Here is a 12,905-nt window from a genome sequence, read left to right as displayed (position 1 = left end):
TTTCCAGAGGAGAAACACACACACGTGCACAGGACACACACACACACACTAAGTTTGTCTGTTTTTGTCCTCAGCTCTGTTTAACTTAATTCCTGTGGGTCTGAGAGTTGTGGCCATCCAATCAGTCAAGACTGGCCTCTACATCGCCATGAACGGAGAGGGTCACCTCTACTCATCGGTGAGCATTCACACACACACACACACACACACACACACACACACACACACACACACACACACACACACACACACACACACACACTCAGTATGCAAGCAGCAGAAAGCGGACAGTGTCCACAGGTTTTGTTTTATTTTATTTTATTTTTTACATGTGTCTGTCACAGAACAGAGACTTTTTTTTAAGATGTGACGTTGGAGAGACACAACAATATGGAAGACATGATTGGAGAAAGGGAGGAAGGAGGTGGAGAGGAGTAACCAGAGCACTAGTGAAGAAGAGGAGGAGCGTTTAGCTGCTTGGAGATCTGCTTGAGTAGAATATGAATTATTTGTATGCTGACTCTTCAGAGAGAGTTTTCACTCCTCCACTGACGTCTCTTTCCCCTCACATCATCCCTCTTTCATCCCCTCTTTTTTTGGGTGGAGATGACAGGAGCCAGAGAGGAGGGGAAAGGAGAGGTGATGGAGAGAGGTTACAAGGGGAATAGACATGGATGGGAGGGGAGAATACAGGAGGAGAGGAGATGAAAGGAGGGAAATGAAAGGAAGAGGTGAGGGGAATAAAGGTGAGGTCAGGACAAATAATGAAAGAAAGGAGAGGGGATAAGAAAAGACGTGGGTTGGAGGCAAAAGAAAGGAGGTGAGGAAGAAGTAGGACAAGGACAATGAGAGGGAAACAGATGGACAGGACAGAGGAAAATGGTTACAGACAGTAGCTAAAAAGATGGAGAGGAAGGAGGAATGAGGGTGTAGACAGAAGAAGATGAGGAAGGAGAGAAAGGTTGTTAACAGAAGAGAAAAAGATGGAGAGGAAGGATGAAAATGGTAGTAGACAGAAAAGAAAAGGTGAAGAGCAAGGAGGAAGAGCCCGTACAGAGGAGGAACAGATGGAGATGAAGGCCAAAAATGGAAGTAGACAGAAGAGAAAAGGTGGAGAGAAAGGAGGAAAAATGTTGTAGACGGCTGAAAGAAAAGCTTGTGGACACAAGAGGAAACGATAGAGAGGAAGGAGGAAAAACGTTTCAGACGGAGGAGAAAAAGATGGCGAGGACGAAGGAAAAATGCTTCAGACAAAGGGAGGAGAGGAAGAGAAAGGAGTAATTGGGAAGAGAAAGAAAGGAGATCTGTGCTGCTCTGCTGGGCTTTCTCAGTCTGTCGCTGAAAGTCACAGATGCATGAGGGCTTCCTGTAAATAATTGAAGAGGGGGAGTCCCCCCCGACACACACTCACACACACACAAACTCACGCACACACACACACTAACTCAGTAGAAATCCCCTCTAAAGCTGCGTAGAGGGAAAGTGAGGATGTTTGATCAGGTTCCAGCTCTGTGGCTGATGTGCAGGCAGCTACATGATAACGAATATATAAATTACATACAGCAGGTCTAATTTATCATGATGTTTGCACTGCTTGATGTTTTATTGGCTCTTGCAAAGGCCCTGGCAGGTGTAGTGTGTTGAAGTGTATGGTAAGGATGGTGCCGCTGTGCCTGAAGAGACACTCATTAAACATTATGAGGGTGCTATGGCAGCTACGGTTTGTTTTATCCCGGCCTGAGCAGCTTACCTTTATGTATTTGTGTAATTGGTTGCTTCAGGTTCACATGGACCGAGCAACTTGCCTATCATCTTTCATCCCGCCGGGTTAGTTATTGTCGAGGTGTCAGGAAGTCGATACAAATCAGATTCTGGTTTCTGTAGCGTCAACTAAACATGGCGCACTTGTCAGCAGTCTTTGCTGTAATACCTTTGAGATGCCGCATTTTGCCCTTGGAAGAATTTTTACGTAACAACATGTTGAGTAGCGGATGTCAACACGTCTTCTTGTAGGTACATCTTGCTTTCAACACACACGTGAGCACACCAACAGCTCAATACTCCTGGTAAAAGCACACATCATTGAGCGGGAACATTAGCACACTATGACTGCACTGTAATCATTATAATCACACCATGATGCACTGAATACAGTGTGCATGAAAAGGCGCACTATGTCATTAATGGTGTTACATTTAATTGCATTTGGGTGGATTCTATTTTTGCTTTTGTCTGCAGGACAAGCAGGAGTGTTTGCAGCACAGTCCACGGCGTTATGTTAGATTAAAAAAATGACTTCGGTAGCACATAAACTCACATGAATTCACATTCAAGCATTCAAAACCCAAAATAAATGTGTCTCTCTGGCACGTTGAAACGCGCGTGGTTACGTTTTAAATTGATTTTGAGATATCATGGCTCACATTTCTCATCCCCAAAGGAGTATTAACGAGGTGAATCTTACCAAAATGTGACACAGTGTGAGATATTAAATTATTTCGGCTGTGTTAGGGATGCAATACACAGTTTTTTTTATTATTAAATAATAATTCAATTGATCATTTAGTCTGTTAGTTTTCAAAAGCTCAATCTGTTGCCTTTAAATTAACTACTATTAATTAAGAATAATTCAATAACATAAAATTTAAAAAGCTTTATTTGGCAAATAAATGACTAATCACTTATCAGAATTGTTGATGACTCCACTAATTGCCGAATTAACTACTTATTATAGAACTTCTTTTTTCTTTTGTAGATTCTGGTAGTATAAAACTCAGTATTGGTACTATTTATCATGCCTTTTCATACTTACTTATACTTATATTGCAACAGAGTGCTTTCAAGATATTTCTACGAATGTGATATCAGTTTTAGCTGTTTTGTCTACCCTTGTCTCAAAAACAAAAATTAAGGATTAAGGATAATTTCCTTGTACAGTGTATTCTTATTTTTTGGATTTATGCTGCTCTGCCCTTGATGCGATTTTTCCCTCTTATTGCAAATTGTTGATGATGTACTGCAAACTTAGTTATACATGGTAGGACTATCGTATTAAGATCCCAAGCATCTGGCGGTGTGTGGTTGTGTATGTACGTATCCCAGGGCCTTGTAGGTTTTGGGCAACTAGCAGATGGCACAGTGTGCAATGAGCTGCTATGTGATAATTATGGAGCATGCCGGGGAAAGTGGGAAAAAAAAAAAGTGCTGATGGGTTTGGGACTGTGTGTGTTTATGTGTGAATGAGGCTTGGAGTGACGAGAGTGTTCCTGTGTAAAAAAAATGTGTGTGTGATACGCACATTGGTGTTTGTGTGTGTGTGTGTGCATCAGGGTGTTCGGGTATGTAGGTGTCGGGATGTCAGCTGCGAGGTGAAAGATGAAGGGGACTTTTCCTGTAAAATCATCACACATTTCCTGTAACATACCACCATTACTGCTACTCCTATTATTATTATTATTATCTTCTCCTACTGCTGCTGTAGGAATGGGGTTCAAAAACGATTATAAGGTTAAAGAAGAGTATAAATAAACGTTATTTAAAAAAAGCATTCCTGTAAAGGGGTGATTTTAATGTAATTTACCATAACATAACTCATAACATAACAAAGCAAGAAGCACCTCTGAGGCATTTTCTTAAGGGTATCGTGAGTGTTATAATGTATATAATGTATCGAGATCATGACTGAGGCTCTTGTACAACAGTGCCCCCCTACAAAATCTGCTTGTTTTTGAAAATCTGAATTGTGCTGACTGTCCACCAGCCAAGATTAGAAATGGATGTATTCCTTCATGCCAGCTCCTGTGAGTCAGACTGTTAGAGCCCCGGTCTGTCTGCCGGAGAGGTCCTTGGAGCCCAAACACCATCAGTTCAAGTCCATCCTCCATCCATCTTTGCCATCCTCTTGTTGCTCCTTTGACTGCCCTCACTTCCCCCTTCTCTTTTAGTCCAGTTGTCCTCAGGTCACAGAAACATGTTGAAGTAAGAGACGGCGAATAGCCTGGTGCTTTGCAAAAAGGAAGTGTGGGTACAATGCAGAAATCTAGCAGTATAAACCCAATGCTCATTTAAATCCCAATGAAATAGGGTGAATTTATCCTGTAATAAATGACACCCCTGTGTGGAGAACAAACCGAGGCTATGCTGTGGTCGAACAGTCTTTTTTGCTTACGAAGGTTCCTAACTGAGTGACATGACCCGAAAGTATCGAAGTGACAGCCATGATAAGAGCTGTTTGAATTCTCTAAATGCAAAGGAAAGGTTCGTCAATATCTCGTTTAGCATAGTGTGCACTGATCACTCTTTATAAAAGGAAAGGAGATAATGCCATCCCACAATTCCTCGCAACAGCAACATCTAGAGCGACGCGCCAATCATCTGCCGTCACATGATTACATAGCCTTGTGCAAGAGCAGTCGAGTCTCTTAGACTCGTCTTTTCTTACGTTTTTACGAATTCTCCTTCTCATATGTCTCCGACCTTGTGAGCTTTCCCGTCAAGGTCAAGGAAAAGGACACAGGACATCATTTTTTTTGGGCTGTTCGACCGCAGCGTGTGCCTTTGTCCAGGTCACACTGTGGTCAGCTCCTGGTGCTGAAGTCCAGTAGAGTTGCCAGAAGAGCAACATAAAAATAAAAACAGCTGTCACAGGTTTAAGTCTAGGTGAAAACTTGCATGCTTCCCTTTCTCACACTCCCAGTCTGAACATGTTTGAAATTGAATCATGAGTACAGCATGTTGTGAAAATATAGTGATATAATAGTTAAATAAAGCCTTGGAAAACCATTGATTTTGCATGTATTTCACTTACAAAACTGATCTCATATTTCACTGTTGGGCTGCAACTAACAATTATTTTCATTACTGATTAATCCACAACGCATTTTCTCAAATAATTAAGTAATGGTTTTGTGTATGAATTGTTCTCAAATGCCATGACAAACGTGCATCAAATCCAGTTGTCAGTTCATCAGAGACCATCGTTTTCCAGATGGTGGATTCGTCCTTCAATTTCCTTTTCACCTTCCCCACCCAGTTGTTTTCCCCTCTACTCTTCCCGAGCTAGAGCATGTTGTCTTACAACAGGATATTTTCAACAAACATAGGGGTGTGTGTGCTTTACGTATGTGTGTGTGTGTCTAGCACATGTCTGCGTACGGGGGTGTGCGCTTCCATTCATCACGGTCTGTACAGCTCTCAGAGTGAGTCCTGCAATGGCTGGATGAGAAGGAAGAGGGGTGGCAGAGAGAATAAATGTGAGTCATGAGAGTCCTGATGCACACACACACACACACACACAAACACAAACACAATTTGTGGTGAATTTGTTGCTGGTGAGGCGTGGGGCCTCTTCAAAGATGCAGCTCTGTGCATCATGGTATTGAGGCACCACATGGCAGACATCACACCGATAGCATGTTTGAACATTTGGATAAAACCATTGTCCACTGATGATGTCTGATGGTCATTCCTGATGCATGTGAAGCCTCTTTCCCAGCCTTCCTCCAATTAATCAGCAATTCAGAGACTCTCATCAAGATGGTTTACTAATATTAGTGCTTGACATCTAGACAAACTGATATTAACCTTTAATCAAGCTTTAACTTATAGACTGGCTTATTGTTTGAGGTTTAATTTACTGATTTCTTTTTTGCCTTTCTATGGAAATTAGGAAATTGGCAAACTGAACTCAGCCATCAATAAAATGTCTCTGATGCTGCATTTTATCATGAACATGTTGTGTCATACTGCAATGGTAATAGTTGCTTCAGATCTTGTCCAGCAATACATGAAAAACGCAGAGCCCTCACACTGAGGCCACCATGTTGGCGGTACTGGTCTTCACGGGTCCAAAAACATTGGACCAGATCCGAATTGAAATCGTGGAAAACCTGCCCAAACCATACTTTCATAAATGTATTTTCACAAAAGAGCGACGCGATCCGAAGGGGACCAGAACACACTTGACCCGAGATTAATTAACCCAAATGCAGACGACCTGAAAAGAACAGCGTTAAGAGCTGAGGAAATGGCTGAACTCCGAGTGCAGAGCACACATAATGAAGGCTTGAACATTGTCGCAAATAATGGATAATGATCGCTGGGAGATGCTCCGTGTTGATCCAGACAGGAGCAGGCAGGCAGGTGAGGTGAGTCAGCAGGTTTTTATGGGGTGGACTGGAGCTGGGCAGACTTGGCAGGTTTGGGACACAAGGAGAGTGGAAAAACAGATAAGGCAAAACTCTAGGGCTCATAACGAAGCACAGGGGACGGCAAAGTGGCCGAGACATGTTCCCAGGCTAGTGAGCACAACAATCCAGCAAATACAGGCGGGGAGATCCGGGTTTTTATCCTGTGGTCGTTGAGTGTGGATTGGCTGCAGCTGTGGTGGCTCATTGGCCCGGGGAGCAGGTGTAGGTGAGGCGAGGTTGCAGGGAACCGCCCAGACACACACACACACACAAGGACAGATACGAGGAGAGACTAACATGACACAAAGGGACAGGGGAAACACAGGGAAACACAAGGGAAGGGAGGAGGAAGGAGGCTTCCTCGCAGACACTTGGATCAAGTTTAGACATGTTGACACACAAGTCTAAGCCAGGTGGCAAAACTATGAAGCCCTGCCGATTAGGCCGAGTTTAATTTGGACCTGGTCCTACTCGGGTCTCGGGTCAGGCCTGTGCTCCTCAGAACCGACTGGGCCTGGCAGAGCAATGGTAGTGACAGAGGCTCCAACAACAAAACCACAGGGTCACCTGGCCAATGCAATGCGGTGTTGGCCAGTTTAATAAATTGATGCACTTATTCCTGGTAGATGATGCAGATTTACAGATACAGTTGCATAAACTGTAATGTGAATGAGCAAAATTCTACTGATAAGCACCGTGGAGACTGAAGATAAAATGGCTTCTGATAGTCTTACAAACCCCTGTGCAGTACAAAGTGTCGGTGCTGAAAAGCCTCCAAGCTCATGAATCTATTACTCAAACTGGCCTTACAGATTGTATTTCATCGTCTCGCTGGTACCTGAGTCAACAGACTGAGGGCATCTGGATATGAAACGATGGTATTCATATGTACAGACCCTGTGGTGACTAGCCTGGCCCTGATCTCAAAAATAGTCAAATCTAATTCAGAATATCCATGAACAGCCATGTGTGCTGGAGGACCACAGGGGACAGAACCCTGACTTGGACACTCAGTTGGTGTCATCTACATGCATGAAATTTAATAAAAGACAATATTGACCAGGTGTTTGGATAAGGTTTTAGTACTTTATCGAAATCCTCCGCTCATACAATCCATTAGCTTCCCTACCAGTTCTTAAGAAGTATCTGTGCTGTGATGCAATTAGAAGCAGCGTAGCTGGATCAGGTGTGCAGGTCCGGGGGGGTTTGTGTTCGACACTGTGATTGGAGTCTGGTTTATGCTTGGATTCAGTCTGTCTGGGCTCGAGGACATCCTTTCAAGTCCCCCCTCAAACCGCACTCTTTACTTTTTTGTTTTCATATGCCGACACTCCTCCTCCTCCTCGGTCGTCTCTGTGGGCTTCTTTTCTTTAGAATGATTTGTTTACCCACAATTCCCCTGGGTAATTAGTGCTGTGATAATAACTGGTGTTGGAAACAAACACACCCACTCGCTGAGCAGTGCACACAAACAGACGCGCACGCACGTACTGTACATATACATACACAGTGGAAGGGAAAACAGCTTCCTTGAGCTTTGTCGCGTTAAGTAATGTCACAAGAAGAGCAACTGCACTCCGCTGTTAAATGAGGGGGAACAAATCTGAACGATGCTTCCACATTTTTCCTACAAGTAAACACTATGACTGTATTCGAAACCGCCTACTATACTAGCAGCACGCACTGATTCGCCCAAAATGTTGCATGTAGTAAGTAGCAAAATCTGCAGTCAGCATCAGCTGAGTCAATGATTCCAACTCATTCATTTGCAATATTATGATATTTATGATAGTCTGATGGTTGTTAAATTGAATTCATCCATATATCACCAAGCCTTATAAGATGTAACTACTAAAAAAAAACAGGTATGCTTCAACAACTGCTGAACTAGAAATCTTGGCGATCACTAGAAACATGGGCAAACTCTGCTTTGTAGCTTTGCCAGCATTGAAGAAAATACACTGGAGGAAGGTTGCTTGTTGTGACTTTTTAATTTTAAAATTGACAGTATTTTGGAAGTGGCACCTGAACAGGCTTAATTATATGTAGGTTGAGCTTGTGCCCCAAATTTCTTGACCCTGTGGTCTCCAGAGCTGTTGCGCCTTAACCCATTGATGCACAAGTATAGATCTAGGTTTAGGCAGCCTGTCAGTCTGTCTTTAGCCCATCAGCCTGGAGAAGTCGGTCATTCAGCAGCTGCCCCGATCAGCGAGGTCGCAAGCCTGAACTGAACTCCTTCAGAGGACATTGTCATGCTATTCACCCACGCCGGGCTCCTGGTTGTCTGATTAATGGCTTTGGTAAATCACACCAGAGAAAAAAAATAATTCATCAACAGTTGATTGTTGTGCCATGGATGTGCTTCTACTGGGAAGCTCCCAGTGGCCAGCAGTGAAGCTGTGGTAGCGCTGGGCAGCTCCAGTTGCCAAGTGTTGTTATTAGTGCAGCCTTGCGCAGTGCCAAGACTTGAGATTGCTTTCCCCACTCTGTTTTTGAGTTTCTTATTTTTAGATCTTTAATGAACAAGGGACCCAGCGCCGCCTGTGTCAGTTTAGTACATTTTTGAGCAGGATGTTTAAGATGTTAATGGACTCCTCTCTGTCTTATTATGGCTGCCTGTTAAGACAGCTGCCATTCAGGCTGGGGTGCTCGGACGTACACGTGTATGATTCAAAAGGTGACAATACGCATGCATGTGTTCACTTCCACTACATCTCTGCAGAGAAATGACAGAACGGGAAAGAAGTAAGAGTGATGAGAGAAAGGGAAAGAGAGAGAGAATCCCCTGCTGTTTTTCCAATCAGAAGGCGTCGTCCTCCTCACTGGGTGATTTATTCTCTCTCTTCTCCTTCATGTCCCAATTTTCAACCCCCACTCCCCCCCCATCCAACCCCACCCTCCGTTTCTTTCATTCATTCTTTCTCCCGTCTTCTTTCTGTGGGCAGCTTGTGAACACGGCTGTTTGGAAATGACGACAGAAACGCTTTGAGGCAGCCAGTGTTGTTAAAATGACTCACCTGTAAGGCTGAAGTCGTTTTTACAGTTCACTTTTTTCGCTCGGGAATAAATGTTTCTTTTCCAGAGGAGGCAGCGAGACGCCTCGACATCAAGCATCTTTTATTTTAAAAGCAGCATTAAATGATGTATGACCTCACTGACCAACATTAATAAGTGTCTGGCACTGCTTTCTGCACACCGGCAAAGATCATCCTCCTTAACAAATGAATAATGAATCCCGGGTGCAGGTCAAGACTAAATATATATCATTAAATTAATTCAATCCAGCAATGAAAAATGTGAAGCTCTACAGAGAACAATGTTAATACAAATCAAAACCGTGGTTACCAAAGGAGCCGACTTGTTGGAGTATTTTGTGCGTGTCTCGCTGACACCGCCAATAAATAGAGCATCCATTCATTATAACCTGTCTTGTTCATTTTGTCACATTTCATATCCCGGCAAGCCCTCCTCCACCTCCCTCCATTCATCCCCTAGAGCCACAAGTGTGTGTGCCAGTGTCTGATCCCTTGCAGCTGCGTGCTGGCGTCTCCCAGCCCTGCCTTTAGTTAGTGTCTTCCTACGTTAGCATGAGTGGATGTGGTAGAGCACAAGATATGGGACGGCGTATGTTAAATTACCAATCTTTGTGTGTATTTCTTTCCCCTCGCTCTTGCAGCACCCCCCCTACCCAACCCCAACACACAACACACACTCACACACCCACCCACTGACCCCTCCCTCTCAGCGCTGGTTGGTTGCCACAGCTACAGTGTCGCCTCTCTTCCTCATGTTGCTATGAGACTCGGACCGACAGACCTGAGCTGAATGACAATGTGTCTGTGGCTCTGGCAAGAGGCCCACAACAACCAATAAGAGACGGTCTAGACAAACACTTCCCAATCTCGGGTCTGGGGACCTCGGGGTGATTGTTTGGGTTGGCAGGAGCCTCCCCCGTCGAACGAGGAGTTGTTTATTAACACTATTTTTTCATTTCCTCAGCAATTGTCTCAATGAGAAAATGTGTCAGTCATTGTCTGCTAAATGATTATGAGAGTTCCTGATAATAACGTTGCCCCAAGAAAGGAAGATTCTTGTTATACAAGGGGAGATGATAGTGATGCGATATTAGTGAGATAAGGTCAGTTAAAGCTGCTTTAATCAATATTTTCTAGATCAACCAAAGATCAGTGACTATGTATAGTGTGAAAAGTGCTTCTCAAAGTATTAAACCCTCAGATAATTATCAACAGCTCTCTGAAGCTTTTTAGCCTCTTTCAGCTCATTGCTTTGGTTTTCTGGCCTTGGTCTCACTGTTATTCTATACTTTCTTATATTGCCACGTACTCCTGTGTTTTGGCATACTGGCTGAAAATTCTGCAATTTTCTCCCAAGGAGTCTTAAAACTAAATCTAATCTTATCCAAATATTAAGGGAACATAATAAATTGCACTTGCAGTAAAAAGGGAAGCTGGTGGGATCTGGCTCGCTGACTACTTTTACCACAGGCTTGGTGGAAACACTTGGATGTGACTTGTGAGGACCATGAGAAATAGTTGCTCAATTAATTGATGAGTCGATATACAGAACATTTTAATGATCAATGTCCTAATGAAGCAAAAAAAATGGCAGCTATTCTTGGATGTTTGGACAAAAGGAGCAATTTTAAGATGTCACCTCGGGCTCTGGTGGATTTCTCACTGTCTTAACTATTAGTTAATTAACCAAAAGGATCCACTGATTAGTTGATAATTGTTTGCTAATAGGGAAGCTTGCTATCACAGACTGATCTCATGCTGTGCTGATGCCACATAAGAAAACAGTAGAAACCTCCAACTAAAATCATACACCACTGACCTAAGCTGCAGCTTTTCAATGTAAATGTTGCTTGGAAAGTTGCACTTTGCTGATAAATAATCAGAATCGAGGTTGTCTGACTTCTCAGACTGCCTCCATTCTGACCCCCCCCCACACACACACAAAAAAAAATTGTTTTATGTCAGGCTGCCTTTTACACTGCTGTGCACACTGCTGTGTCACTGCTGTGACTCAGTAGTGCAAGCGGACACCAGGGAGAGACGATTTTTCTCCCAGTAAGAATAACACCTTGATTCTGTACTGAAATATGCTCCGCTGGGGGCAGCGGCAGCCACGGAAAAGAGTTTTGACACCTAACAGCAGAGCTGATGTGGGCGGGAGGGTGAGATCTTTTGGGCTTTGTGTCGCCAAAATCAATCAGCTTTTTTATCTGTTTACTTTGTTGTCTGGGTAGAATGACATGGGTTAGAGCAACACATCATTCAGTCAGTGCTGGGTTGCTCCTCCCTGCGTGATTTCATTCTTTTTTTACGCATCTGTCAACACTGATGTGGCTATATTGATGGACATATTGGCAGGCTGATATTAAAAACTAAGAAAATGCATTGTTTGCATGTAATAATCTGTGATTTGTCCTTCTGTCTCTGTATGTCTGTCTCCTCAGGAACTGTTTACAGCCGAGTGTAAGTTTAAGGAGTCGGTGTTTGAGAACTACTATGTGATCTACAGCTCTATGCTCTACAGACAGAAGGAGTCGGGCCGGGCCTGGTTTCTGGGCCTCAATAAAGAGGGACAGGCCATGAAAGGCAACAGGGTCAAAAAGACCAAACCAGCTGCACACTTCCTGCCTAAACCTATAGAAGGTAACACATTTCCACACACACACATCAGCAGCTGAATTCCTTTAGCCTCTGTTTTATTTTTATTTCATTTTTGGTTTTAGACAACTAAAGTGTTTGACGATGTTTGGTTTTATTCTTGCTTTTAGTTTTATTGCATTATAGCTCCTTCCCTTATCTTCTCCTTTACTCCTCTTTTCTCCCTCCACTCCTCCAGTTGCGATGTACCGAGAGCCTTCTTTGCACGATGTAGGGGAGGCGGTGCCTAAACTCGCCGGGGGCCCGCCTTCCAAAAGCACAACCAGCGAACCAGTGGTCATGAATGGCGGCAAGCCAGTCAACAAACCCGACAAGGAGGAGACATAACCCCGCCCCCCTTTTTACCCTCCCCTGGCCAACCAGAGCCCAGGAAAAGCCAGAGACTCGCCTCACTGCTGCGCTCTCGAAAATCTAAAACTGCGACAAAAGTTAACAAAACAAACAACACGTCAAGTTCTGACTAGTCAGCAGTGGGGCTGCACGTCCCGCCTCACCTCTCTCCCGACTGGACGGATTCAACGTTGTGGGGCAAGGCCAGGGGTTGAAGAGGAGGATGAAGACGGCAAAGTCAGGCGAATGCCAGCCAGATATTTTGGAACTGGGACAGTGGCATGCCCTCACGTGGGAGACAAAATGACTTCTTACAAATATAAGCAAAACAAAGAAAAAATGGAAAACAATGTCGTCTTTAACGGTATTTTTCTGTGACAATCTGTAAGAACGAGGCCCCTTTTTTTTCTTCCCCGCGAGTCCCTTTTTCTGTTGCCAGGTATGCTTGCTTGCTGGTGGCTACAGACACGCGCGCACACACATGCACACGGCTCCCACCCAGAATCGACCACTTGGATTCGATCTTTGAGTAAATAAAGAACAGATTGAAAACATCAGCAAACACTGGGCAAAGAGAACACTTAAAGCAGCAAACACTGGTGATTCAGCGGGTGCTTAGTCATCGATCAATTAAGATTTGGCCGAGGACATTCTGTGCTGAGCTTACAATGAGTTGAAAATGGCCCTGAATGTG

At 43.8% G+C, this 12,905-nt stretch overlaps 1 protein-coding gene across 2 annotated transcripts in view; it reads left to right on the top strand.

Moving 5' to 3' along the window:
* LOC121627269 (fibroblast growth factor 14-like) overlaps positions 1-12,208 on the top strand; it is a 46,949-nt gene extending 34,741 nt beyond the window's left edge. For both annotated transcript variants that reach the window (XM_041966090.1, XM_041966089.1), the window contains exons 3-5: positions 75-178; positions 11,668-11,866; positions 12,060-12,208. In XM_041966090.1, coding sequence (XP_041822024.1) covers positions 75-178; positions 11,668-11,866; positions 12,060-12,208 — 452 coding nt within the window. The remainder of the gene's footprint in view (positions 1-74; positions 179-11,667; positions 11,867-12,059) is intronic.
* Positions 12,209-12,905: the final 697 nt, after the last annotated feature.

Source organism: Chelmon rostratus, chromosome 24 (genome assembly GCF_017976325.1).
Source record: "Chelmon rostratus isolate fCheRos1 chromosome 24, fCheRos1.pri, whole genome shotgun sequence".
Taxonomy (NCBI): Eukaryota; Metazoa; Chordata; class Actinopteri; order Chaetodontiformes; family Chaetodontidae; genus Chelmon; species Chelmon rostratus.
The sequence above is the reverse complement of the archived record's forward strand: the minus strand, read 5'-3'. Positions and strand labels throughout refer to the sequence as shown.